At 30.8% G+C, this 27,151-nt stretch overlaps 2 protein-coding genes across 2 annotated transcripts; one reads left to right on the forward strand and one right to left on the reverse strand.

Annotated features, from left to right (window-relative positions):
• Positions 1-15,405: 15,405 nt before the first annotated feature.
• LOC135955469 (uncharacterized) lies at positions 15,406-17,481 on the reverse strand. The gene has a single exon (XM_065505821.1). The coding sequence runs from the start codon at positions 17,400-17,402 to the stop codon at positions 15,615-15,617; it is 1,788 nt and encodes a 595-aa protein (XP_065361893.1). The 5' UTR covers positions 17,403-17,481; the 3' UTR covers positions 15,406-15,614.
• Positions 17,482-19,839: 2,358 nt separating this feature from the next.
• Positions 19,840-22,179, forward strand: LOC135955475 (uncharacterized). The gene is made up of 2 exons (XM_065505828.1): positions 19,840-19,881; positions 19,956-22,179. The coding sequence occupies exon 2, from the start codon at positions 20,215-20,217 to the stop codon at positions 22,036-22,038; it is 1,824 nt and encodes a 607-aa protein (XP_065361900.1). The 5' UTR covers positions 19,840-19,881; positions 19,956-20,214; the 3' UTR covers positions 22,039-22,179.
• Positions 22,180-27,151: the final 4,972 nt, after the last annotated feature.

Here is a 27,151-nt window from a genome sequence, read left to right on the forward strand (position 1 = left end):
GAACTAGAACAGAACTAGAACAGAACTAGAACAGAACTAGAACAGAACTAGAACAGAACTAGAACAGAACTAGAACAGAACTAGAACAGAACTAGAACAGAACTAGAACAGAACTAGAACAGAACTAGAACAGAACTAGAACAGAACTAGAACAGAACTAGAACAGAACTAGAACAGAACTAGAACAGAACTAGAACAGAACTAGAACAGAACTAGAACAGAACTAGAACAGAACTAGAACAGAACTAGAACAGAACTAGAACAGAACTAGAACAGAACTAGAACAGAACTAGAACAGAACTAGAACAGAACTAGAACAGAACTAGAACAGAACTAGAACAGAACTAGAACAGAACTAGAACAGAACTAGAACAGAACTAGAACAGAACTAGAACAGAACTAGAACAGAACTAGAACAGAACTAGAACAGAACTAGAACAGAACTAGAACAGAACTAGAACAGAACTAGAACAGAACTAGAACAGAACTAGAACAGAACTAGAACAGAACTAGAACAGAACTAGAACAGAACTAGAACAGAACTAGAACAGAACTAGAACAGAACTAGAACAGAACTAGAACAGAACTAGAACAGAACTAGAACAGAACTAGAACAGAACTAGAACAGAACTAGAACAGAACTAGAACAGAACTAGAACAGAACTAGAACAGAACTAGAACAGAACTAGAACAGAACTAGAACAGAACTAGAACAGAACTAGAACAGAACTAGAACAGAACTAGAACAGAACTAGAACAGAACTAGAACAGAACTAGAACAGAACTAGAACAGAACTAGAACAGAACTAGAACAGAACTAGAACAGAACTAGAACAGAACTAGAACAGAACTAGAACAGAACTAGAACAGAACTAGAACAGAACTAGAACAGAACTAGAACAGAACTAGAACAGAACTAGAACAGAACTAGAACAGAACTAGAACAGAACTAGAACAGAACTAGAACAGAACTAGAACAGAACTAGAACAGAACTAGAACAGAACTAGAACAGAACTAGAACAGAACTAGAACAGAACTAGAACAGAACTAGAACAGAACTAGAACAGAACTAGAACAGAACTAGAACAGAACTAGAACAGAACTAGAACAGAACTAGAACAGAACTAGAACAGAACTAGAACAGAACTAGAACAGAACTAGAACAGAACTAGAACAGAACTAGAACAGAACTAGAACAGAACTAGAACAGAACTAGAACAGAACTAGAACAGAACTAGAACAGAACTAGAACAGAACTAGAACAGAACTAGAACAGAACTAGAACAGAACTAGAACAGAACTAGAACAGAACTAGAACAGAACTAGAACAGAACTAGAACAGAACTAGAACAGAACTAGAACAGAACTAGAACAGAACTAGAACAGAACTAGAACAGAACTAGAACAGAACTAGAACAGAACTAGAACAGAACTAGAACAGAACTAGAACAGAACTAGAACAGAACTAGAACAGAACTAGAACAGAACTAGAACAGAACTAGAACAGAACTAGAACAGAACTAGAACAGAACTAGAACAGAACTAGAACAGAACTAGAACAGAACTAGAACAGAACTAGAACAGAACTAGAACAGAACTAGAACAGAACTAGAACAGAACTAGAACAGAACTAGAACAGAACTAGAACAGAACTAGAACAGAACTAGAACAGAACTAGAACAGAACTAGAACAGAACTAGAACAGAACTAGAACAGAACTAGAACAGAACTAGAACGGAACTAGTCCAATTATATGTAAATGGTAACAGTCAATAAAAAATATTTCCTATTAAATATGATAATTTTGAAGGAATATTGAAACATTTATTTTATTTTTATCTTGCAATACGTAATTATCTATAATTCCTTTTTATTGACTTTAAACTTTACAAAAATTATTTACCTCTAATTTAGTTGTCCTGCAGAAAATTATATTGTTGTAAATACTTGTTGCCACTTAAAATAAGTGCCATTTCGTTTTGTCTGTGTTTTGTTTATGATTCGAAGCAATCAATAAATTTAAAGTCCTTGACAAAAGACAAGTTTCTAAGTACAGTGGGTTTTCCTTGCCTTCAAAAAAACACAAAACAAAACTAAACAACTATTGAACGTTTCTGTCTACGAAAGTGAAAGATGGGGGAAAATGAAGAAAACAATAAAGAAAATCCCCTTAAAAGCTGTTAAAATTGAATTAGACATGCATGTTATTCACTTGCAACAAGAATCATACAGTTAAAGAGAGTAACACACACAAAAACACACACGTACTTGTTTAAGCGGCAACAATTCCACACCACAGTACAAACATTTTTAGTACAATAAACTGGTATATATGCAACAATCACTCACCCACTTAGTCAGTCAGTCACTTATACTCTTACAGTGATTAACAAAATAAAAAGAACATTTTGTTCTTTGTGTACCCTAAACAATCATTGATATTATGAGTTTGTGCTATTGTTTGCAACGCTCAAGACTAATGGCTCCACAGCACTCCCTCCGATCTTGTAATCAAACTTCCGTTCGCAATTTTGAAGATATCTTAAATTTTGTAGACGACCTTATTATAAATACATATCTAAGATATATAGATCAACACAACATTCATTCGGCACAAATAAATTTAATGCAATAAGAAATCCCATTCAAACATATCAGACCGTTTCCTGATCATTAATACGTCCATAAATCTGTAATGAGAAAGGAAATGTCTTATGCTTTAATCGAATTGTCGTCCACATCAATATCATTCAATTTAGACTAAAAAAAAAACTATGTTATCATGTCGCTATATCGAGCACCAGTAACAGTCACTTCTTGATCAGCCCCACACAATTGCATGTGGGTTTCTGAACCTAAAATGGGCCAATATTGACGATTAAAAGCCATTAAGCAGCTTAAATGCATTTAGTACGAAATTAAAATTTTTTTGCACAAATACTCATGTCTTAATTCAGGACAGTTAACTGGATTGTATTATTTTAAGACAAATTCTATGAATTTTTGGCTATGCCACTGCAATGCATTCATATTGCCCTGATTATGAAGTCGTTCGACTATACATATTTAAATGAAATTCAATAAAATTAAAGAAAATATCATTGCATTTGAGTCTAAGCTTATGTTATGTTATTTCTATAATTTTTTTATGTATTTTCGTGCAATAATGTCCATTTTTATAAGCTACCACATGTCTTACTGTTCTATTTATATGTTTGCTTATATTGTATGCTTAGATTACTTCGTGCAGTGAATACGAAAACTACTCTTTCTTGCATGGTACTCGTATTTATCGGGCACTAATCGTTACGTTTTAAATTCACTATTAACATTTAATTTCCATTAGTGGGAACCTATGCTATCTTTTAGTCTTAATTTGTTTAGCACTATTTGAAATGGCATTAATTTTGGCGAATAATGAATGAAGCAGAGTTTCTCAAACATAATTAAAAGCATTAAACTCTTAAAATAAGTTGAGTTTCTTTTGGTATTTCTCAATTTCTAATATTTTAAACCAACAACAGATAAAGGAAAACACTATTTAAATAACCCTGAATTTGGCATTCCTTGTTTGGTTAGGCTAAACTGCATAAATAAATCAATGACTACTTTTAGCCATTTTTATGCAATATGTCTTCCCTACCGCCAATTAAAACCTACATATCCATACATACTAAATATTTCCTTTTCCAAAGGCCAACCAACTAACTGCTTTATTAAACGATATCTCGTATCTTGCTAGTGGTATCTACAATTTAAACATGCTATTCGTCGTCGACGTCGTTGTTATCGTTGTTGTTGCTGTTGGCCGTCTGCATGCCTTAAATAATTTGGTAACAAGTTTTTTCATGTCTTCCAACAAAGTGACACACACAAATATTTATTAAGACAAAATAAAAAAAAATCTAATAAAAACAGCCGTAATCATACTTTGTCTAATGGATTTTTAGAATATTTCAAAAAGTAGTTGGTTTTTTTTTTGTTGTTTTCATTTTGCAATATATCCCACCACATATACAGTTCACAGAGTGGCTTCCATTAAAGGTCAGGGGGATATATGGTATATCCACTAAGTGATAAGTATCAGACTTGCATGTGTCAGTTTGTCTGTGAAATTATTTTGTTTTCATATAGGAGGCCAATCCGATGTGGTCATTTAAAAGTTGATTAAATTTTTGTTGATAGACAGTTTTACACTTTTATATAACAAAGAGTTCATTACTCTCTTTCGCATGTCGTTTGGAATTTTATTCCAATTTTCGTGTATTTTACTAGAAAACTGTAAGTTAACAATTCTCCCAAAGCCTCCTCTAATTATATCAAAAATACTACTGATCAATTCAAATATCGCTGTTTGCTTGTAACGACAAGTGTGGACGGCATTGATCTGGAAATACACAGATACGTGACGAATTATTTATCCTCTATTAAAAAATATCTCAACGAAAAGTTTCCATCGAGTGTATGCAAGGAACTCTTGCACAGTGGAACAAAATTAAAATATTTTACAAATAAACTGAATTTCACTGACTTGGTCCTAAAAAAAAGTTGGCCAAACAATCAAAAGTCTGCCGTCAAACTGATTCCAATGTTATTAAACAGTATCGAGAGAACTTGTCCATTGATAGAAACCCTGGTTGAGGTAGAAGGAATTGTCCACATGATGTTTCTAAAGCATTGGTAGGCGTTCATATTGTTGAGATTACGAGCATTTTCGTGAATTTACACGTACACAACCCTAAAGTAAACAAACCACACAGCAAGAGCGTAAAAAATACAAATAACTCATTTAGTTGCAAACAATAGAGCGTAAAAATACAAATATTTCATTCTGTTGCTTGATGTTGTTGCGGATTTTTTATTTTTAACCCATACATGCACACAAACTACAATTTCTCTTTTTGCGCTTCCCTGTTCTAAGCCAATAAATAGAAAGCTTTTTCAATAGATTTCCCAACACATCCGGTAGGAAAGCAGTCCGGTTAGCTCAGTACTCGGACCATTTGGTACAAAAAGTTAAAGCCAATGGAGGTTTAAAAACATACAAGGCTGAAAAAGTTGCTGACAGGAACTCTGCTAAAAATTTAGAGGCCAAAGACAGAGCACATAAATTTTATACAAAAAATATACCTGCTGCACATAGATGGGGGTAGTGCACTAATTTTGCAGTTCGCACTAATACTTAGTGATAGTGCAAAATTAGTGCAATAATTTTGTTCATATTTAGTGCTGAGTTGAAAATTAGCAGCATCACTGAACATTAGTGATAGTGAGTTAAAAAATTTTGCACTCAAAATTAAATTAGTTGATTTAAAAAAATGCAATCATCAGTTTATTGCAACTTTTTTTTTCTGCACTAATTTGAGTGCAACTTCAAATTGTGCACTAAATTTTTAAGTTCAAAATGGTTTAAATTTATTTCTGTGCACTAATTTAAAACATAAGACTAATACTTCATTAATAATAATAAAAAATATTAAAAAATTTTATTTTTCGAATTTGGATTCAACAATTTCATGATCACTAATTTTTGAAAATTAAGTGATAGTATGTTAATGCAGCTTTTTTTTGATTGCAGGTTAAAATTTTGCACTAATTAATTGTAGTGCATATTTTTGCACTAAATCTTCGTTTAGTGATAGTGAAAAAATTATCACTATCACTTTTTTTATAGTGCTAGTTAAGAAATAAGCATTATCACTAAAGCTGATAAAAAATAGTGCAAACTAAATATGTATGTATTTTATGTTCAATATTATATGTTTAATGATAAATGTAACAATAATTTGATGTAAAGAAAATATCTACAAAAAACTGTAAGTGTTCTAAATGTTTGTTTTGAAAATATTGTTTTAATTTTAAGTTTTATTATTTAAATAGACGATCCCTTGAAAAAGTAGACATAACATCTACGAAACGTCGGGAAAATTGTAATAAAAATATGATTTTTTATTTACATTAAGGAAGTTCAGGCCCTATTAGCTTAAGACACTCAACAACTTTAAAATAATTAAATTTGGCCAAATATAAATACTAAACAAAATTTTTTGCAATTTTATTGACAAAACGTACGTACGGAAAATTTGTCGCAGCTTCCGGGTCAATATTTTCGATGTTCGAGGGAATGTTGTAGAAAAGTTTAGGACCCAAAAGCAGAAAACTTTCCCAAAAAGTTCATGGCATGGCAAGCAATATGCAGCACAGAGGGATTTTGGTGTTAAAAAGTCAATTTATCAAACATTCAATTTCAAAAATCAAATGATGCAGTTTTGTAGAGAAATGTTTAAAGATGAAATGTACACTTATAGTTTAAAGAAAAATTTTATTTTATTTTTAAAAAATTTAAGTAAAGTCCATGCAAGGGTGTTAAGCAAAAATTTAATTATATTTTCACGCAATTCAGTGGTTTATATATGTATAATTTTCCTAATAATACCATTTACCTTTAACATATTTCAAAAATATAACATTTCTCCATAAATAAAAAAAAAATTATGGGGATATCGTAAACCGTTAAGAAGATATGCCCAAATCTATAAGTCTCTAAAAATTATTTTATTTTTGATTTTCCATGGAAAAAAAATGTAGCCCCACTTTCCCCCAAGCTGTTGCTTTAATAAAATGAAACTTGGGAGTGTCTTGTTTCGATTAAAAGAAAAAATAGTTTTCGGAACAGGATGAAAACTTAAAATAGTTTGTCGAATACTAAACGAAATATCAAAAAAATTCTTATCTATGTATGGGTTTCGTGCTCGGTGGGCGTGACCGATTTTATTGCGTTCTCGGCATGCGTTCTTCTTTTGTTTCAAAAAATATATGTACCAAATTTCTAGACTTTTACTTGGATAGGAAAAATTTTATGCGAAAAAATCCATTTGGACTGTATGGGCAGTGGGCGTTGGGCGTGGTTGATTTTGATAAAATTTTATTTTTTTCTTAGTTTGGTCCATATAATTCTCTGTGCCAAATTTCAGCGCTCTACGACAACTCCTTATAATTTTTGCAAAAAAATGTATGAAGCCATCCCTCTGTGTGCAGTTGCGGCTAAAGAAGTCAATCATAAGACTTCTTAATGTGTCCACTTATTTTTGGCCTGATTTGGCATCCTTTCATTATTTCTGAGTAATGCAGAGGGTATGTAGTAGTTATTAAAAATCAAAAACTGTTTTAAGACGACATATTTGAAGAAAAATATATAAATATGCAATGCATATTATGGATATATGGTTTTGAAAAGATTCTTTTCAGAATGCCCACGATCAAGTCTATGTATTTATGTGTCAGTATTAGTGTACTCACTCCTACCACCTGTATTTAAGCCAAATTATTTTGTTAGATGCAGTCGAATGTTGTCTGAGTATAAATGCAAACATACAAACATACATATATGTATGTATCTATATTAGGGTTGGCCTTATATTAGACTTTTTCAATTTTCGTTGCTACCAAGACATAGAATTGTTCTCTGTCAGCTATAAATTAAATGCTGAAAATTTGATCAAAATCCGATAACATTCAGAGGATGCAAAGTAAAAATATTTTCAAAAAATTTATAGATTAAAAGTTGAATAAATTTGCAATTAAAAATAGTTTTTGTATTTTATTTATACATAGATCATTTTAAACAAGAGTGTAATATTCGGATGTGCCGAATCTTGAATTCCATATGAATTCATTAACTGAATCATTAAGAGATACAATTTTTTTTTTTATTTCGAAAATGGAATTAAGAATTAATTCTTTCGAATTTGATAAGAGAAAATGTTTATACATATCTTATATTTAAACATCTACTTTGTATACCCACCATAAAAATTTTGTCATTCCGTTTGTAACACATCAAAATATTAGTACAGATATATATTCCGGGTCCTCGTAAAATTCTAAGACGATTTTGCAAAAATTAGTTCTAAGTACTCTGAAATTATACTGTAAAGTATGGCGAAAAACGGGTCACATATTGATGGTGGGTATACACGATTCGGCACAGCAGAATATAACTTATTTAATTGTATTTTGTGTAGTTGAAATTTTCATTTTTTAGTTGTTAGACGACGGAGAACAATTTAAGTCTTTGGGAGCATTGAAAATCGAAAAAGTGCTAAAAACGGTCGCCCTAATATACACTGTGGTTTTATTTGCAATTAAATGTTGCTGTGTTTTTTTTCTGTTTTAGCTGCACCTACGTTGTTGTTGTTCAAGGCAATACAACAACTGATGGATTTAATTAACTAAATTCATTAAAATGATTATCCGCATGATAAGCAGAAGAAAACTGCTGAGTTTGCTTAAACGAAATGTTCGTGCGGTGCAGTGCTTAAACAGCAGAAACCAAATTGTTGAATGTCATTTTAAATACATACATACAAGACTTTTCAATATACGTATTCTTGCATTTTCTTAAATAATTTATTTGAGTATCATAATTATTTAATTACATCCAAATTTAAAAGGATTGTTTAGTTTCTTTGAGTTTTAAATTAAATCCTTTGAATTTATATCAAGGATATACGTTTTTGGTCATTCGTGTTGTTGCCAAAATGTTGCCCCCTCAAAACCAAAGGCACTAACTACAAACAAACAGCAACAAGAAGAAAAACCTAAACTTTATGTATTTGCATGAGCAGTTTTTGCACAAACCTAAACTAGAAAGAAACAAAAAAAAAAAAAACCAAACTTGTTCTTAAATCAATATTGGCTGGCGTTCTTTTAATAGGATGGGTTGGTCGTACAGTCTGACCATCTGTCTGTCCAACATAGACAGTATAATTTTGGCAAACTGTTCATAAATTGTATCAATTTCAATGCAGACGACAACAACAGCACAACACAGCCAAATATTATGGAAATTTAAATAAATGCAGGAAAGAAAAAAGAAAACGACCTATATAGAGGCAGGTGCGCATTCACAAGAAGGAGTCTGTTTGTGCATTTTGAATAAAAACATTAATTTCGTTAATTTTATATTTTCTATTTCTAGAATATATCATTTGTAAATATCAGAGCTGCAAATGAATCATTCTTTTTTGATTTTAGTTCGTTTCGAATTAGCTAAATTTTGAATTAATTCTTTTCCCAACAAAAAAGAATCAATTCAAACGAATTAAGCCGACATTCCAATTCAAATGAATTTGTAAAAAGGAGTTGTAATTCGTTTTCAATTCAAATAAATCTGTAAAATAAATTGCAATTTGTTTCCAATTCAAATGAATTTGTTAAAGTCAATTGCAATTCATTTCCAATTCGTTTAATTTGAATTGATTTTGAATACATTCTAATGATTTAGAACAATGAAGTGCAATTCAAATGAATGAAATGAAAAATGAGTTGCAATCAATCAAATTCAAGAGCAAATAAATAAAATTTTCCCATTTTGATAGGATTTTCGCCGATACCTAATAATTCAATTCCTATTCTGCCGCTACCTAACAATTCCAGTATATCATCATGATATTATGATGGACATTTTAATTCTAAGATTTGTTTGTCTTTGGCTGTCTTTTACATAAAAAATTAGTTGGATAACAAAACGACAGTGATTACTGTAGACTTACTTACAAAATCAATTCAAATTTCAATCAATTCAAATGATTTGGAAATTAATTCCTAATTCTTTTTCCTAATTCATTTCAATTCAAATAAATTGGAAATGTATTGCAATTCATTTTGACAAACTCATTTGAATTAGAAACGAATTACAATTCATTTGACAAACTCATTTGAGTTGGAAAAGAATTGCAGTTAATTTTTACCAAATTCATTTGAATTGACTCAAATTTCATTCATTGTTTTTGTGTGAAAAGCATTAATTCAAAATTTGCTAATTCAGTGCATGAATAATTCGCGAATTAATTCAAAAATTATTGATTTATTTCCAGCTCTGCTAAATATATATTAGGGGTTTAGAATCAAAGTCTGCAATGTCTATTTTTCTCATGAACTTATCTAATAATGTCATCTAGTAACATTTGATGAATGCTTGTGGTTAGTCAAAGTGCAGTTTTGCAGTTTTACATCAAGTGTTGGTATTAGAGTTTTTCACTTGAATTCCGTAAAATTTCCAATCTCGAAATTCCGGGAAATTGTGCGAGAATTCCCGGGAATTATTTGCATTAGTTTTATGTGATTTTTTTGAACTTGATTTTCTCTAAAAGAAGCTTAAGGCTTCAAAACAAATGCAGAAGATTCATACAAGAAAAAAGATTCAACCCAAATAAATCAATAACAAGTTCATTATTCAAAATATTCCAAAAACTCATGAATGTTCACGGCTGTCACAGAAATCTAAGTATTTTGCTTTTTCATAAAGAGTAAAACTAAAATTTTTGGAATAAAACCACCGTCCGTGGAATTGAATTTTGTTTAATATTATTGAGTTATCATCAGGTTTTAATTAACATCTTTACTTAATTTTTTATTTAATAAGCAAAACAATGCAGTTCAAAATTTAAAAAAAAATATTAATTTTTTGCGAATTAACATAATTAATTGGAATCTAACGAAGGTAGAACAAAATCTAATGGAAATTGCAGCCATTCCGATACAACTGACAAATGGTGACAAGTTTGTATATAACCAAAATTAGAAATAGTGTCAGTTTATCTCTTTATATTAAATCTTTATTGGATTTTTTTATTTGTATCCAAGACATTTTTTAGATTTTTAATGAAGTCTACATTTTTAAAATTGAATAATTTATTCTAAGCGGGAATTCCCGGGATCTCGGGAAATTTCAAAATGAATCCCGATTTCCCGGGAAATGTAAATTTTTCTAATATAGGGTTTATACGGAAGGGTAGGATCAATTATGGACCGATCCTCACAAAAGTTGGTAGAAAGATTTATGTTCATTTAAAACTTGTTTATCATTTTCTAAGGGTGACCTTATACGGGGACTTGGGAAAATTGTTGTCCGATTTTCGCCATACTTTACAGTATAAATGCAGAGTACTTAGAACGAATTTGTTAAAAATTTTATCCGGATTGCCGGATAATCAACATATTTATGACAGAGGGGACATTTGTATGGGGGCTAGGTGAAATCATGAACCGATATTGTCCATTTTCAATACCAAACAAGCCCTATCGTGTTTTCATCAGACAGACGAACGTACATAGTTAGATTGAGGACACAGAATATATATGCTTATGTGGGCCAAGTCAAAAATAATTTTGATGGTGGGTCTGAAAGTTACGATATTTTAAAGTTAAAAAGATAAAATGTTAAAGAAGTCGAAAATTTGGACGAATTCGAAAAAAGTGTATACATTTGCCCCTTCACTAAAGTACTTTTTAGTAATTTTATGGAAAAAATTTCGATTGAAAATAAATTTTGGTAAAAAAAATTTTTAATATGATAAAAATTGGTTGACATTTTTTGGGCAACAAATCGAGGTAGTCGTGTTTTTTTGTTTATGTCACAGCCTTTAGTTTGAAGATTTTCTCGACTTTAAATACAATCATTTAACAATCATTATTGTAAGTTATTTGCGGGCTTCGTAAGAAATTTTTCAATTAATCGAACGATCATTATTCGAATGGATACCCTAGTACTTACCGGTTCATGTTCGGCAGCAAACATTTACCCTCATCGCAATAGGGTAGATGTTAGCTTTATTGTATGGTGTTACAAAACCTAAATAAAAATACGTGCTATTTTGTAAATTAAATTTTATATAATTAAAATATTATAATTGTTTAAATGACAGACAAAACTATTGTTTTATTTTAGTCCATAGAGTTCGGAAATACTTATAGTTTTTCTCGATCACTTTGTTCAGTACTTTTTTTTTAATAGCAAATCTAGTGAAATCGATATTCATAAAGTTACAACTTCAAAAAATCATAAATAGGTTGTTTTGAAATTTATAATAAAATAGTTTCGTTCATTTAAAAGATATGTATATATATTAGTTTTCAAACGGTAAATAACAATCAATAAAAAAAATTAATGAGTTATGCTAATTTTTGTGATAACATGTTTTTCGACTTTTTCGGTTTTTTCATGCAAGTTAGGCTTTAGCCTTAGCTTTTTTTCATTTCTCCCACTGTGACCCTAAATATCGGTTTTAGGTTCTCGCACAACCACAATATGAGATTTTGTAACCATCCTCGGGTGTAGTTTATTGTTAATCTCCTCCATTTGCAAAGATTCATCTTTTTTGCTATCCTTTTGAACAATCCCAAACATAGTCAAGTTTCTTAAAAGGCTTAATAAAAAGTTAGTATATTTAAACAAAAATTTAAAATACGAAAGGAAAATTTTTGGGTTAAAAATGGGAAGCTCGGTTTTGAATTTAGACCCATGGTTTCTTTGGCGAAAATTCTTAGAATTCATCGTAGATTACGATTTCGATAACCGCTTGTTGCATTTGTTTGGCTCCATACAAATTGACCCACTCTAATATACATATATATGATGTTTTAAACTTGTAACTATGAGAATAACGTTATTTCACTAAAATGAAGTAATCGATTAAAACTTTTTTTTGCTCACTTTTGTATAAAGATTTTCAATTATCATAATTAAATTTCAGTTTCTGTTATTAAAAATGTATAATGTACAAGATGCTTATGGAGCTACTCCGGATAGCAATAAAAATAATTCTTTTTATTTTTAATGCTATATTACGACTTGAATATTATCCTCCAGAATGGAAGTTTTCACTGGTTAACGTGATACCCAAGCCGGGAAAATATCACACAAAAGTAGAATCATACAGATCCATCAGCCTATTGTCTAATATATCAAAGCTATTTGAGAAGATACTTATGAACAAGTTGTACCCGATGTTAACTGAAAACAATTGTATTCCGAATCATCAATTTGGATTTAGAAGAAAACACAGTATTATCGAACAAATCCATAGACTTGTTAACATGGTGAGAAAAGCGTTTGAAGAAAAGAAATACTGTTCCGCACTCTTCATCGTCATCTCTCAAGCGTTTAATAAGGTATGGCATGCTGGATTAATATACAAATTGAGTCAAAATTTACCCGCAAACACACATAACCTGTTGGAAAGCTATTTAACTGGTCGAACATTTAAGGTTAAAGAGGGAAACTTTTTAAGTACTGCACAACCCATTGAAGCTGGAGTCCCCCAAGCCAGTATCCTGGGACCTTTTTCATATATGATATATTCGTCTGATATGCCAACTAACAATCGCACTCACACATCAACATTTGCTGATACTGCTATTCTAAGCATTCATGAAAACCCTCAAGAAGCGTCTCGTTACTTACAAAACCACATATTTGAATTAGAAAAATGGTTAAAACAATGGAAAAATTAAAGTCAACGAGCAAAAATGTACACACATAACATTTACATTGCGTAGAGAATCATGCCCCCCTATTCATTTCAATAACCAAACAATAATTAAACAATCGGAAGTGAAATACCTCGGAATTAGAGATGCTCTGAGAAAATCCCGAAATCCCGACCCGGGGTTTCGGGATTTTCGAAAAATCTAAAATCCCGAAAATTAAAACAAAGAAATGTACATAATTATGTCTTTACAATTGAATGTAAATTTTTTATTTAGCAATTAATTTTTTTAGGCACTAAAAAGCATAGAATACTTGCATAAGTACATTATATAAGAAGAAATAACAATAAAGTATGTACATTAGAGTTAATTTCAAAAATTTGATTTGCGGGTAAAACTCAATTTAAATCCTCTTCAAATGAAACTGATTTTATCTCAGATGAGGAGCTCGAACAAAATGAAAATACTTCGATTGCTAAAAGATAAGGTACTGTTTTTTACCAGTATGTACATTAGAGTTCGTTTGTGACCAGGTCACTTCATTTGTTTTTCGGGTATCATAATTTTTCTGAAGGTTTTTGCGTAAATAAAAATAATGGCGTCCTTTTTTTTTTGTGTGCACCTAAAGACACACATTTTGAGCACATTTTTCTGTAAAGCAAAAACAGTTGAATATATTGCAAATATGATTTCAACAGTCGATTCTGCATCAAAAATTAATACAACTGATGTTTTTCGAATCCTTAAAAATATTTCCAAAAACCCACACATCTTATAAAAAAAAATTTAGTTTTTTTAAACATGCACGATGAAAAGGCATTTTAAGCTCAAAATCTGCGTCTTTAGGTGCGTTGAACTGAACCACCACAATTTATTTTTATTTACGCAAATACCTTCAGAAAAATTATGATACCCGAAAAACAAATGAAGTGACCTGGTCACAAACGAACTCTAATGTACATACTGGTAAAAAACAGTACCTTATCTTTTAGCCTTTTAGCAATCGAAATATTTGCATTTTGTTTGAGCTCCTCAGCTGAGATAAAATCAGTTTCATTTGAAGAGGATTTAAATTGAGTTTTGTTAGACAACTTACAAGAAATGGTGAATAATTGATTTTCTAGAGCCCCACTCAAGGAAACCCAAAAATACCATTAACTATATTGTAGAAGAATTTGAGCTTAACAACTTTGCTGAACATCACTTTGCAATATTCGCGCATGTAGAATGTCAAAATGCATGAAAAAGGCACACAAAAATGACAATTTCCCCAATTTATTTATGAAAAACGGGATTTGAAAAATCCCGAAAAGCCCGGGATTTAAAATTAAAAAATCCCGAAAACCCCGGGATTTTCGGGAACGGGATTCCCCGTTTAGCATCTCTACTCGGAATACATCTCGATCGTCGCCTTACATGGAAAAGTCATGTAGATGCAAAGTTGACTCAAATGAAATTGAAATCAATTCAAATTAATTGGCTTATTGGCAGAAACTCTACGCTTAGTTTAGATTGTAAACTTCTACTTTATAACATGATCATAACCGATATGGTGTTATGGCATACAGTTATGGGGCACGGCCTCAGCGTCAAATGTAGAAAAGATCCAAAGACGCCAAAACAAGTTTCTAAAAATGATCACAGTTGCCCCTGGTATATCAAAAACGCGAATATACACAAAGATCTAAACGTGCCCATTGTAAAAACTGAAATCTCGAAAAATGTACAAAAATATTTAAAAAAACTTGAAGTTCACCCAAACCCGCTGGCCCGCAAGATATTAGATAACCGTGGCCACACTCGATTAAGAAGGAGGGACACAGCAGACCAAATTTAGAAAGAAAAATGCCAATTTAACCAAAACAACCATGAATACAAAATTTTTTCGTCCGGCACTGGCTGGACTAATTAAATAATAATTATTAGATATAAGATTTGAACCACTTATTGTTAGTTCATTAAATAATGAAGATACAATAAATAAATGATGATAAAAAAAATGTATAATGCTTTTCCTGTTTATGTGTGAAGGGTATAAAAATTGCGTTACGATTTTGGTTATTTCTAAATCTTTATAAAATTTCTATATTTTTTCTATTCTTGAAACAAACCCAATAAATTACATAATGTTGCACAGGTTTTACTATAAATACACTAGCACATGAATGAAATAAAGTTCCAAAACAAATTTATAATAATTAAACTAGATTTTTCATTTGTTTTTAGTTCAGTTTTGTTGATTGTGGTTTAAACTCACATCCATCTGTGGTTTGTGCATTATGTTTTTGATTTGCTTGTAGCAACAGCAGACAGGGTTGTAAAGTTAGCAGCAATTTAATGGTCATAAAAAGGCCACCTCTTTGCTCAACAATTTACTCTGTTTAATAAAGCGGGCATCCTCATCATCATCCAATTCGGTTGAAAAGTAATTTAGCTTTTCCAAAATTTTCGCAAATTTCTTTTCGTTTACATTCGCACATATGCAGAATGATGTGGTGGCTGTTTCTGATGATAATGATGGTGTAGACGTCACATGACCGCCATTATTTGTATTCTCCAAATACATCTCAAGCAAAGGTCTCATGTATGCATTCTCCCGTTGTTTCATATTGTTAAGGTCATAAAATTCTTTCTCTATCGATTCCACTAGTGGTATTATTTCCGTTGCGCTAGTGGGCATTGGTTTAATGCAATATGATTTGGTGGCATCGCCCACCACCAATTCCGAAGATTTGTCAAAACAATCAAGATAAGCGTAGTAGTTGTCATTTTTTAAATCATTGCAAATGTTTTCGCCTAGAGTCTTGATATCGGAACGACGTTTTAGTTGGCGAAAAGATTTACAGAAACTCTCCACAAATGGTGTGCCGATTTGGGGACGTCTTGGCGATATCACTAAATCGGGAACACTGTAAAATACGGAGGTATTTGGCTGCAACTGGGCTATTTGGGTGGGTTGTATTAGATCAAACTCATCGGGAGCTGTATATTCAGCATTTAAACCGCCACGACACAGGACGTTTACGAATGCTAAATGTGCATCCTTTAAGGTAGCGTTCGCTTGTATGGGCTGCAAGATGTCTTCAATAAAATTTAATTCCCCATCGTGAGTGTAGATGATGTTATTTGAGGTGGCATGGGTCATCATAATAAAAATTAGACACTGAAGCGCTTTTAGATTCTTATTTGCCAAATATTTAATCCAATTTAAAAGCTGAGCTTTACTAAAATCTTCAGTTAGTATATAGGGAATACGGGCTATCTTTAATTCGCGTATCAATTTAAGCACATCATTTTCACTACCCTCTCGTATCTCACAGCCGGGTGGGTTATTTGTAAATGTGTAATTATTATTTATAATAGCCAAGGCTGGATTCACATTGTAAAAATACAATTCAGCATTTCCTTTCGATTGCACAGCCAGTGGGTAGTCAGTATCTGGCAGAAATTCACATAATTCTTGAGCCGATATTAATGGCAAACAATCCAGTATGTACAATATATAATCCATTGTTTGGGCGCGTTCATAGCAATCGTCGGTTCTCAAAAAACCTTGAAATAAGAATATATTCTCCAATTGGCTAAATTTAAAATTCAAATGATCTCTAACGAGCTCTCTGTCATCTGCTGTTATATGCCTTCTCTTCATTACATAGCTGTCAATAAGCTTATTCAGCTGTTCGTAGCCAACACAATTCTCTAATTGATAATTATTTGTTAAATTGCTTACAGGTTCTTCGAAATAAGTCTGCCATATATTGGTGTGGTTCTTGTAAGCCGGAGTCAGTCTATAAGTAGTCTTAATCAATTTCAATTTATAGTTTATGTGTTTATTGCACTGAATGGCCTTGAGAATTTTATATAGAATTCTGCTGCGACAAGAACAATAACAATTGATCAAAATTATTATTGCTGAATAGCGCATGTAGCGTGATTTTGCTAAACATTCATAGATTATATGCGGCTCCTCTATATCAAAATCTACATTGAAAGCACTGGGCCCTTCAAAGAATTCCAAAACTTTTCGATCTGGATGTGTTTCACAGTTAACTATGTGCAGTTTTAGTCTTAATCCCAACATTTGTAAACTTAACCAATTTGGTTTTTCCATAACATTTGGAAAAGACATTTTTATTATTTGTTTTTTGATTTCCAATATAATGTAAACAATTTTATAAAATTGCTAACGAGACAGACGTATTTAAAGAGTTAGCATCAAATACCGTTTCTTTTAATATCAAACTGTCATATTTTTTATATTATATATGCATAAAAACAAGCAGACTTTGACAGTTCGCAAACAGTTTGATAAAACAAAATTTCTATTGTGTTTGTACTATTGTATTTGTTATCAAAATGCCACTCCCTGTCGAATGTGCCAAAACAAATACAGCTGTAGATCATGAGTGATCAGTGTTGCCAGTGGACTATGCCTAAATACTCGAATTTAGCAAGATTAGATAATGTTTATTGCCAACATTTTGGACGACAATAGATATTTAACAATTATGATTAGAAACAAATTGTAAGAATTACTTTTACACGTAAGTTAGACAGACATATAACGAGTGTATATCAATGTGTAGGAAATTGTTTGTTTATTTCAATGAATTTATGATTTTTCTATAATAATATTGGCGCATATTCATAAACGATCACCCAGTGTTGACTTTTTTAAGTACCTATTTAAGTTATTCACAATTGGTTACTTTCAGCACAATTAGTTAGCACTTAATCATGGGTAAAGTTGTAACTAAATGCCAACTACTAATACATTCAAAAAAACAGCTGATTGATTTCATTTTAATACATGTATACAAAATGAAAATAATATAGAGATGTGTTTTTTTTTTGTCAACAACATTCTATTGAAAAATTTAATTTTACATGCCCTTATTTTAATTGATTTACATACAACCTATAACTATAAATTTTTTTAATAGCTTTATAAGCCTTTTAATTAATTACAGTATATATCGATCAAAATATTATCGAAATTTTGTTTTCTCTACATGTCAAAGCAGTAACTAAGCTAGTTATGAATTATGAATAAGATCTACAACTATCTATGAACTATTTTTTAGTTTCTGTTTTACTAGTTCCGACTTTAGTTATGATTTATGAATATGCGCCATTGAATTTGTCTGTAGAAGAATTTGTGTATTGCTATTTTTACTATAGAAAACTGTGTGTATAACAGTTTTTTCTATAGAAAATTATGTGTATAACAGTTTTATCTATAGAAAAGTATGTCATTCCGTTAGTATAGATCCTTATAGATAACGGAGTCGATTAAGCCATGTCCGTCTGTCTGTCTGTTGAAATCAATTTTCTGAAGACCACAGATATCTTTGGGATCCAAATATTCAATAATTCTGTCAGACAAGCTTTCCTATTTAAAATCAGTAAAATCGGTCCACAGATGGATGAGGAAAAAACCAGGACAACCTCGATTTTTTACCTACATATATTACTAAGATTACTAAGTCATTAATATAGACAATATGGATATCTAATGATAGATATTTCAAAGACCTTCGCAACGACGTATATAAGACCATAGTAAGTTGGACCTACAATGGGTCAACATTATTTAACCCGAATTTTTTTTTCAACAAAATTTTTTTTTAAATTTAAAAATAACAAAAATTTTAAATTTAAAAAATTAAAAAAAAAATTTTTAAATAATTCGAAATTTTTTTTTCCAAAAAAAACAAAAAAAAAAATAAATTTTGTTTACCTAAAAATATTTTAAATTTGTATTTTGAAGTATAATTTGGTGAATGGTATATAAGATTCGGCACAGCCGAATATAGCTCTCTTACTTGTTTTTTTCTCGTAACGAAATTTCACAACGTTGGAGTTGATGTTTTCGAGTTGATTTATAATTGTTCAGCTTCCTAGGCGGTATGGTGCCATTGGGTGGCTCCTTAAATTTGGTCACGTCGGGTTTCAATTGTTTTAAAAAAACCACATTTGAAAAACGTTCAAACATAGATTTTGATGAGTAAAATCCTCCGAAAAGGATGACCTGTAGTTTCTACACTTGATTATTTTTGTCTATGATATCTTTTATATCTTTAAATATATACATTTAGCTGTGAGAAAATGTCCTTTAAGTTTTTGATTTTCTTTAAATTCTTATTTTTTTGTATAAGTTTTTGATATATCCTTTTTGTTATACTAAAAAAGGTTATGTGAAGCAAAGTATCTATTTTGTTTAAACAAATAAAACTATTTCTTGTTTTCTTTATTTATTGTAATTAAAAATGTGGTAGCTTATTTTTAAAAAGCAAATAATTATAAAAAAATATTTTTACTAAACTTTTTTTAGTAAAATTAAAAAAGGGTAAAATTTACCACCACGTCATTAACTATGTCCCAAAATTTCACCTCGACAGTTAAAGGTCAAGAGAAGAAAAATAGAAAATATATTTTTTTTATAAAAATATAAATTTGTTCAAAACACTTTTTAAACAAAATTACACACTGATTTGCAGCATTTTTTTTTTGAGTGTACATCCAGCTGATGTTGACGTTTTAAATTTCGAAAATTGTGTTTAGAACAAAAAATTAATGACAATACATACATAAAACAATAATATCGGGTAAGTAGCAGTGAAATTTAATCCTTAAAGGTCCTATGGATGACCAAAATAACTTCCTTTGTTTGTTTTTACAGTTTTCATGTGCCACAACATATTTTGACATAGTCAGTCGTTTTACTACATATAAAAAATATTGTATTTGTTGCCGAAACGCTCTCACCTGATTAATACGCCTTGCTGACTAACATTTCATTTTTAACTCACAATTAAAACAAAGTGATTTTAAAAATAAATTCATACATACATATTAAAATAACGAAATATCAGTAATTTATTTGGTTGTCTGGTTTTTTTTCACGTAAATAAGTCTTTCACAAAGCATTGCATCCAAAAATGAGTGAACAAGATCTAGAAATGTCTGGATTAGGAATAAAGCTGATAACTGTTCAATGTAGAGAACATCCAAAAGTTTATACGCAATTAGCTGGTTGCGTGGAGTCATATGCATGGGATTTAAACGAAGACGATGATATAGTGAAGCCAAATGAAATCTATGAACGTTTATCAAGTCCAATATACACACACTATTCCACACTATTAATAAGGATAGATTGTTGTTATCGTCCCTGTCGCGGACAAAATCTACGCAAAATATTAAACGCCATCCAATGCAATAAATCTTTACGCAATAAATTGAAAGTGATTTTTACTTCCTATGTTTTATACGAAGAAGACGAAGATAATCCTTGTGCCGAAATGTGGACAGATTTCGACAGTTTTATAAGCAGTCAACTGGAGAACACTTTTTTGTTTCAGGAATATAAACTAGATCTTCAGTTGGAGACAGTAGTACAGCAATTATTTTCTGCACTGCAATGTCAGAAATTTATAACCGCACAAGAAATGCAAATGAAATTCGCTGGTCGTTGGGCACTCATACACCAGGGTGAAGGAAATGTTGAATTATATTTTTATGCTGTGAATCCAGCATTGGTCATTATCATAAATAATTACTATTTTAGAAATGGCACACGCGAGGGCAGTGACAAGGACGTTCATAATCTTATACATATGTTGGAGAAAGCAAGAACTCATTATATTCTAAAAGAAGATATTAGTCGAGCTGGTCTTCAAAGGTTGACAAAATATTTAAGCCGAAAAAATCTCAAATTACTTCAGAGTTTGTATTTTATTATAATGAGTCATGGCTCTGCAAATGACATGATCCACACGAAGGATGGCAAAGTAAACTTTATCAATGATATATTACAACCCATACAATTCAACGACAGCTTAAAGGAAACAAGTATTACATTCTTCAATGTCCATTGTCGTGGTGAAATAAATGCTGAATATGCAGCTCCTGATGCCTACGACAAGATACAGCAGACCCAAATTGAACAGTTGAAACCCAATATTTCGATAAATTACAGTGTTCCCAATTCATTTATATCACCTAGAATTCCTGAAAGTGGCGCGCCATTTATTGCATGTCTTTGTAAAGCATTTGACACTTTGGATTCTCCATGTCACATCAAAACTCTACATGAAAAAATTTGCAGCTATTTACAATATCAACCTTACTACGAAATGCTGGATTGCTTTAGCCAATCTTCGGAATTAGTTATGGGTGATGACACACAACCACATTGCATTAAGCCAATGTCTGTTAATGCCAAGGAATTTATAAAATTATTTAAATCGATAAAAAATGATTTTCGTAAACCGCACAATAAACACAATTATGCATTACGAAATAGAGTAAATCGTAGTTATTTTTACAACAGATATACTCGTATATTGAACAAGTATAGAAATATACATCACACTAGGACATCCTCATCCAAATCGGTGAACAAATCATTTTGTTTATATGCCAAAGGAAAGCAATTTCAGAAATATATGAATGAAAAGAAATATATTTGCAGCGATTTGAATGAAGAAACCTGTTATTTTGAGGAGACCAAAAGCCAATTAGAATTAGATCAGGAAGGGAAAGGTCGTCGTGTATGGCGCGAACTATATGCATACCGCGATTTGAATGAAGAAACCTGTTATGTTGAGGAGACCAAAAGCCAATCAGAATTAGATGAGGAAAAGAAACGTCGTCGTGTATGGTGCGAACTATATCTAGACCGATGGGTATACATAAACAGGTTTCGACGTTATAAAGAAACACTACTTACATTAGAGGATGAAGAGGATGAAGATATATGAAATGTTTATGAAAAAATCTACTATTTTTTAAAAAAAACCGGTTTGTCGGTTTAATTATCTTAGATATTTCAAGAATATACATACTTATACCGTTTTATATACAGAACAAATAAAATAACAAAAAAAGTACACTACACATTACATTTGTCGTTTTTAGTAGGAATATTGGGACGAAATGAAAAATGAATTTGAAAATGAATGTAGCATATCGCTGGCTTAACATGCAAAAGCTCTAAGTCCATATTTTAAAATTTTACAGGAGAGACAAAAAACATTCAAACTTTTTTTTGCGTAAATATTTTTGAATTCTGTAAACGCAATTTTTTTTTGTATTTCTCTTTGTTTTCTATGTGTGTAAAAGCAAAATGATAAAATAAGTATTTGCCGAGATAAAAGGTTTTTTGAACTCAGAGCTTTTCTATTGCTTAGTTTGTATTTTTTTTATGGACTTCGGTCTTTTTCTTAGAACTTGTCTTTCATTTCTTATTTACTAGTTTTTATATCTGGATTACTAAGTCATTAATATAGACAATATGGGTATCTAATGATAGATAGAAGGCTATAGTTAGTTGGACATACAATGGGTCAAAATCAGGAAAATATATTTTAATCCGAATTTTTTTTTCATCAAAATTTTTTTTTTGCCATAAATTCTTTTTTTTAATTTTTAAAAATTTAAAAAAAAATTTAAAAAATTTAACAAAAAAAATGGAAAAAACTTCTTTAAAAAGGGTACATAAGATTCGGCACAGCCAAATATAGCTTTCCTACTTGTTTTTCACTAATAATTTAAAAAAAAAAAAATTAAAAAAACATGAAAAAAAATTTGGAAACATTTTTTTTTAAATTTTAAAAAACAATTTTGAAATTTTTTTTTTAAATTTTGTATACCTAAAAATATTTAAAATTTGTATTTTAAAGTACAATTTGATGAAGGATATATGTATATTCGGCTGTGCTTTAATACGTTTGTATAGATGTTTGTAACGCCAAAAATATTAGTCTAACATCCATTTTGAAGACATTTCGATAAAATGTGATATATACACTTTTTTTAGGCCCAAGGACGAAGCCTATTGAAACTAGCTGAAATCGGTCCATTATTTCCCCTAGCTCCCATACAAATGTCCTCCCGAAATACGTTATACTATGGAAATCATGTCACATAATTTCATAGCTCGCTTATAGGGCCCGCTTCCAAAAATCACTTTAACGAGCATAAATCTCTTAAAAATTTTGGTATATACACATCTGCTCAAAATAATAGATACACCAAAATTTATTTTTTAAAAACGAAAAAAAATAATGGTATATTGGAAAATTATAAAAAAAATTCAGTCGATTTTTATTTATAGTTAAAAGGAGAGTAAAAAACAAAAACAAAATATTTCATAATTAATAATAAATATTATAAAGTAAATTAAATTTCTTAAATTTCGAAAAATTTGGTGCTCATAATAATAGATACATTTTTAAAAATTCTTATTAAACAAAAGCTAATAAATTTTATCTTAAAAAAATTAGTTTATTATTAAAGTAAAGCTAGTATCCAGTATATCCACCTTTGTTTTGTAAAACTTTCTCCACTCTTCTGGGCATACTGGATATCAAGTTCTGACACTTCTCCAATGGAATCTCGTACCATATTTTTTGCGTTTTCTCCCATAAATCGTCTTTATTTTTGAAAACTTCCTTCGAAAGCCTTATCTTTAATTCACTCCACAAGTTTTCTATTGGGTTTAAATCAGGGGATTGGCTGGGCCAGCTTAAAACAGGTACGTTATTCTCCAAGAACCAGTTTTTAACTAATCTTGAACTATGTTTTGGGTCGTTGTCCTGCTGGAATGTCCATATTAATGGCATATTTTCCGATGCATATGGAAGCATTACGTTTTCCAATATGTCTCTATACCCACTAGCATTCATGGTATCTTCTATTCGGAATATCGGACCAACACCATTCCATGAAAAGCAACCCCAAACCATTATGTTTCCCCCGCCATGTTTTACCGTCTTTTTTGTAAATTTAACGTGGAATTCTTTTCCTTTTGGTCGGCGTACATTTCTTTGGCAGTCGTTTCCAAACAAATTTATTTTTGTTTCGTCGCTCCATAAAATATTTCTCCATTTTTTTCGCCTTCACACCCGGACCATTGTAAGTGCTCTTTAGCAAATTCTAATCTTGTCTTGATATTTTTTTGGCGCATTAGTGGCACTTTTCTGGCAATTCTTCCCGGCAATTTAGCTTGTAAAAGACGACGACGAACTGTTTGTGGACTGATTTCGTTACATAGCTCCACAGAAATAGCTTTCGATGATATGAAAGGGTCTTTTTTAACCATAAGGACGATCCGCCTGGACTGGTTTTCTTTGGTCTACCGCGAGTTTCTCTTTTTTGTTTTTTAGATAAAGCATTTTGGACAAAATGTAAAGATCTTCCTATGCTCTTTGCTATTTCCCGTAATGATTTTCCTTGATTTCTCATCGTTTGAACAATTTTTTTCTCATCTTCGGTACAATGATGATTTCGTCCCATTTTCTTCAAAAGAGTCCTATTTTTTATAAAATTGTTGCTAAAATTTAAATTATTTAATTTAAATTATTTAATTTAAAAAAAATTGTATATAAACAAATTACACATTACTGATGTGTATCTATTTTTATGAGCAAATAATTTTTTGTAATTCAAATAAATTCGTTTTTAAAAATCAACATGAAAGCAAATAGTTGCCAGATTTTTGACTGACATGACATTGCCAGATAGAAATTTTAATAATATGATGTATTCTTAACGCTTGCTAGGAAATTTTCAATATTACCGCCATTTAAATTTTTTCCAATTAGGTGTATCTATTATTTTGAGCAGATGTGTATGTACATATTCAACGCAAATAACTTTGATGGCGATCTTCCGAAAATAACTTCTTTAAATTTTAAAAGAAAAATAATTTTGCTCATTTACTTAGTGTAGGGTATTAAATGGTTGGGCTTGATCGACCATTTTTTCTTACTTGTTTTAATACATGTCATTGAACAATTTGACAGAAATGGTTAAACTGTACTTTTTATAGGGCTTATTCTTGGGATAAATTGTGATAAATGTACGTAGCCTCTAGATCATCTGAAGCAATTATTATAATACAATTTAAAACATTTAAAAAAGTCTAAAGATATTTTTACATTAATTTGTTTTTAGAGAAATTGGATGAATCATCAGAATCTAAAATGCTTCACCGTTGGCAATATTTTTCCCTAGTTCCCATACAAGGTCCCCCTCAGAAAATTACTTGAACATTCATAAATGTCTTACTTATAAACATTTATGAATATTTATTTATTTTCAATATTTCGCTAACAACTTTTGTGCGGAATGAATGGTCCATGGTATACCTCATATAACCCCTGTATCAGAAAAATATTTTATTGTCAATAAATAATAAATATTGCTGGTGGGTAATTTCTACATTTTTCATTTGCGACCCCACAAAGTATATACATAAATTCTGGATCGTTATAGATAGCGAAGTCGATATAGCCATGTCCGTCTGTATGTTGAAATCAACTTTCCGTAGCCCCTAAATAACTTACATACATGATTCATACATCAATATGTCGGGAATTCTCCGGCTCGGTTGCTATTTAAAATCGACAAAATCGGCCCACAAATGGCTGATATATAAGGAAATAACCGGGATGGCCTATTTTTTTTATCTATATCTGGATTACTAAATCTTTAATATGGATATGTAATGATAAATATTTTAAAGTCCATTGCAACGATCTATATAAAGCTAAGTTGGACCTACAATGGGTCAAAATCGGGAAAATATTTTTTAAGCCGAATTTTTTTGTCATATTTTTCCAAAAAAAATAAAAAAAATTTTAAAAAACAATTTGGGAAAGAATAAAATTTAAAAAAAACTTTTTTATAAAAAAATTTTAATTTTGTTTACCTAATAATTTTTAAGTATAATTTGGTGAAGGGTATCTAAGATTCGGCATATAGCTCTCTTACTTGTTTTTTTAGCTTTGTATTTAAAAAATAACAATAAAGACAATGTAGGAGTAGGTATGAATATAAATAATAACGCTCGCATTCATACGTGCTCCTCAAGCTACTCTTCATGTGGCACAAGTAGGCTTGCACCACCTACGAGGAGGTGGTGTTTTGTTTTTTTTGTATTATAATATAAATTTTAATTACCACTTGTACTACAATTCAATCCTTTCGTGAGAAATACATTTGTTCTGTATGTTGACTGTGTAGAATTTGTATTTACATGCTGCAGCTCTAACTGCAGTTGTAGTGTTTGTTTTATATTTAATCCTTTTGGCGGCGTTGCAACGCGTTGTTTTGTATTTGTGATAAAAATTATATAAACACATATATGTATATATGTTTCCACATGCCAGAATTACGCCAATTTTGAAAATCCATTTTCTGGCCGCGACAGGTTTCCTCAGCAATCATCTGTCCAAGATCTCTTTGTCAGCAACATCAATTTAACTCTAAATTTTTAAGAAATAAGGATGGGCATTGCTTTCGTAGCTATCAAATCATATTTCTTTACTTTTGAAAGTGAAAACCAACTCGATCTATATTTCTAGATACTGAAGATTGGGCAGGGGAACACATCAAGGTTTCCAAAGCTGCTTTCCGTTTTCTGATCCCAGCTTTGGGATTTTAGAACATGTGTCCCAAAGTTGAAATTTTTTTAAAAAAATAGGTAAATTTCCGAAGGCCTCGAAAAATAGGACTTTTTTATACCATAATGTTCTCCGTAAAGATACCTTACAGAAAATCATAAAATTGTTATATGTTCTTAAATAATTTTTTTTAATAAAAAAAAAGTTATGTCACCTTTTCGCCCAAAAAACAGCAAAAAGTCTAAATCTAGGCATTCCAAAATTGTTAGTTAGACAACTAAATTACTAATAATATACAAACGATTTCATAGCAATAGCAAATAAGGATCTGAAAATTAACGATTTTCAATTAAAAAAATATATTCATTGTACAACACCAAAAAAATGACAAGGTCCGACCAATAAATTTTGATAGAGGAGACACGTGTATCGGTGTTTTGAATGTTTACATCTGAATTTCATTTGA

Source organism: Calliphora vicina, chromosome 1 (genome assembly GCF_958450345.1).
Source record: "Calliphora vicina chromosome 1, idCalVici1.1, whole genome shotgun sequence".
NCBI classification, from domain to species: domain Eukaryota; kingdom Metazoa; phylum Arthropoda; class Insecta; order Diptera; family Calliphoridae; genus Calliphora; species Calliphora vicina.

Excerpts from the sequence above, each read along its gene's own strand:
- LOC135955469 (XM_065505821.1), bottom strand. The coding sequence starts at position 17,402 with ATGTCTTTTCCAAATGTTATGGAAAAACCAAATTGGTTAAGTTTACAA.
- LOC135955475 (XM_065505828.1), top strand. The coding sequence starts at position 20,215 with ATGAGTGAACAAGATCTAGAAATGTCTGGATTAGGAATAAAGCTGATA.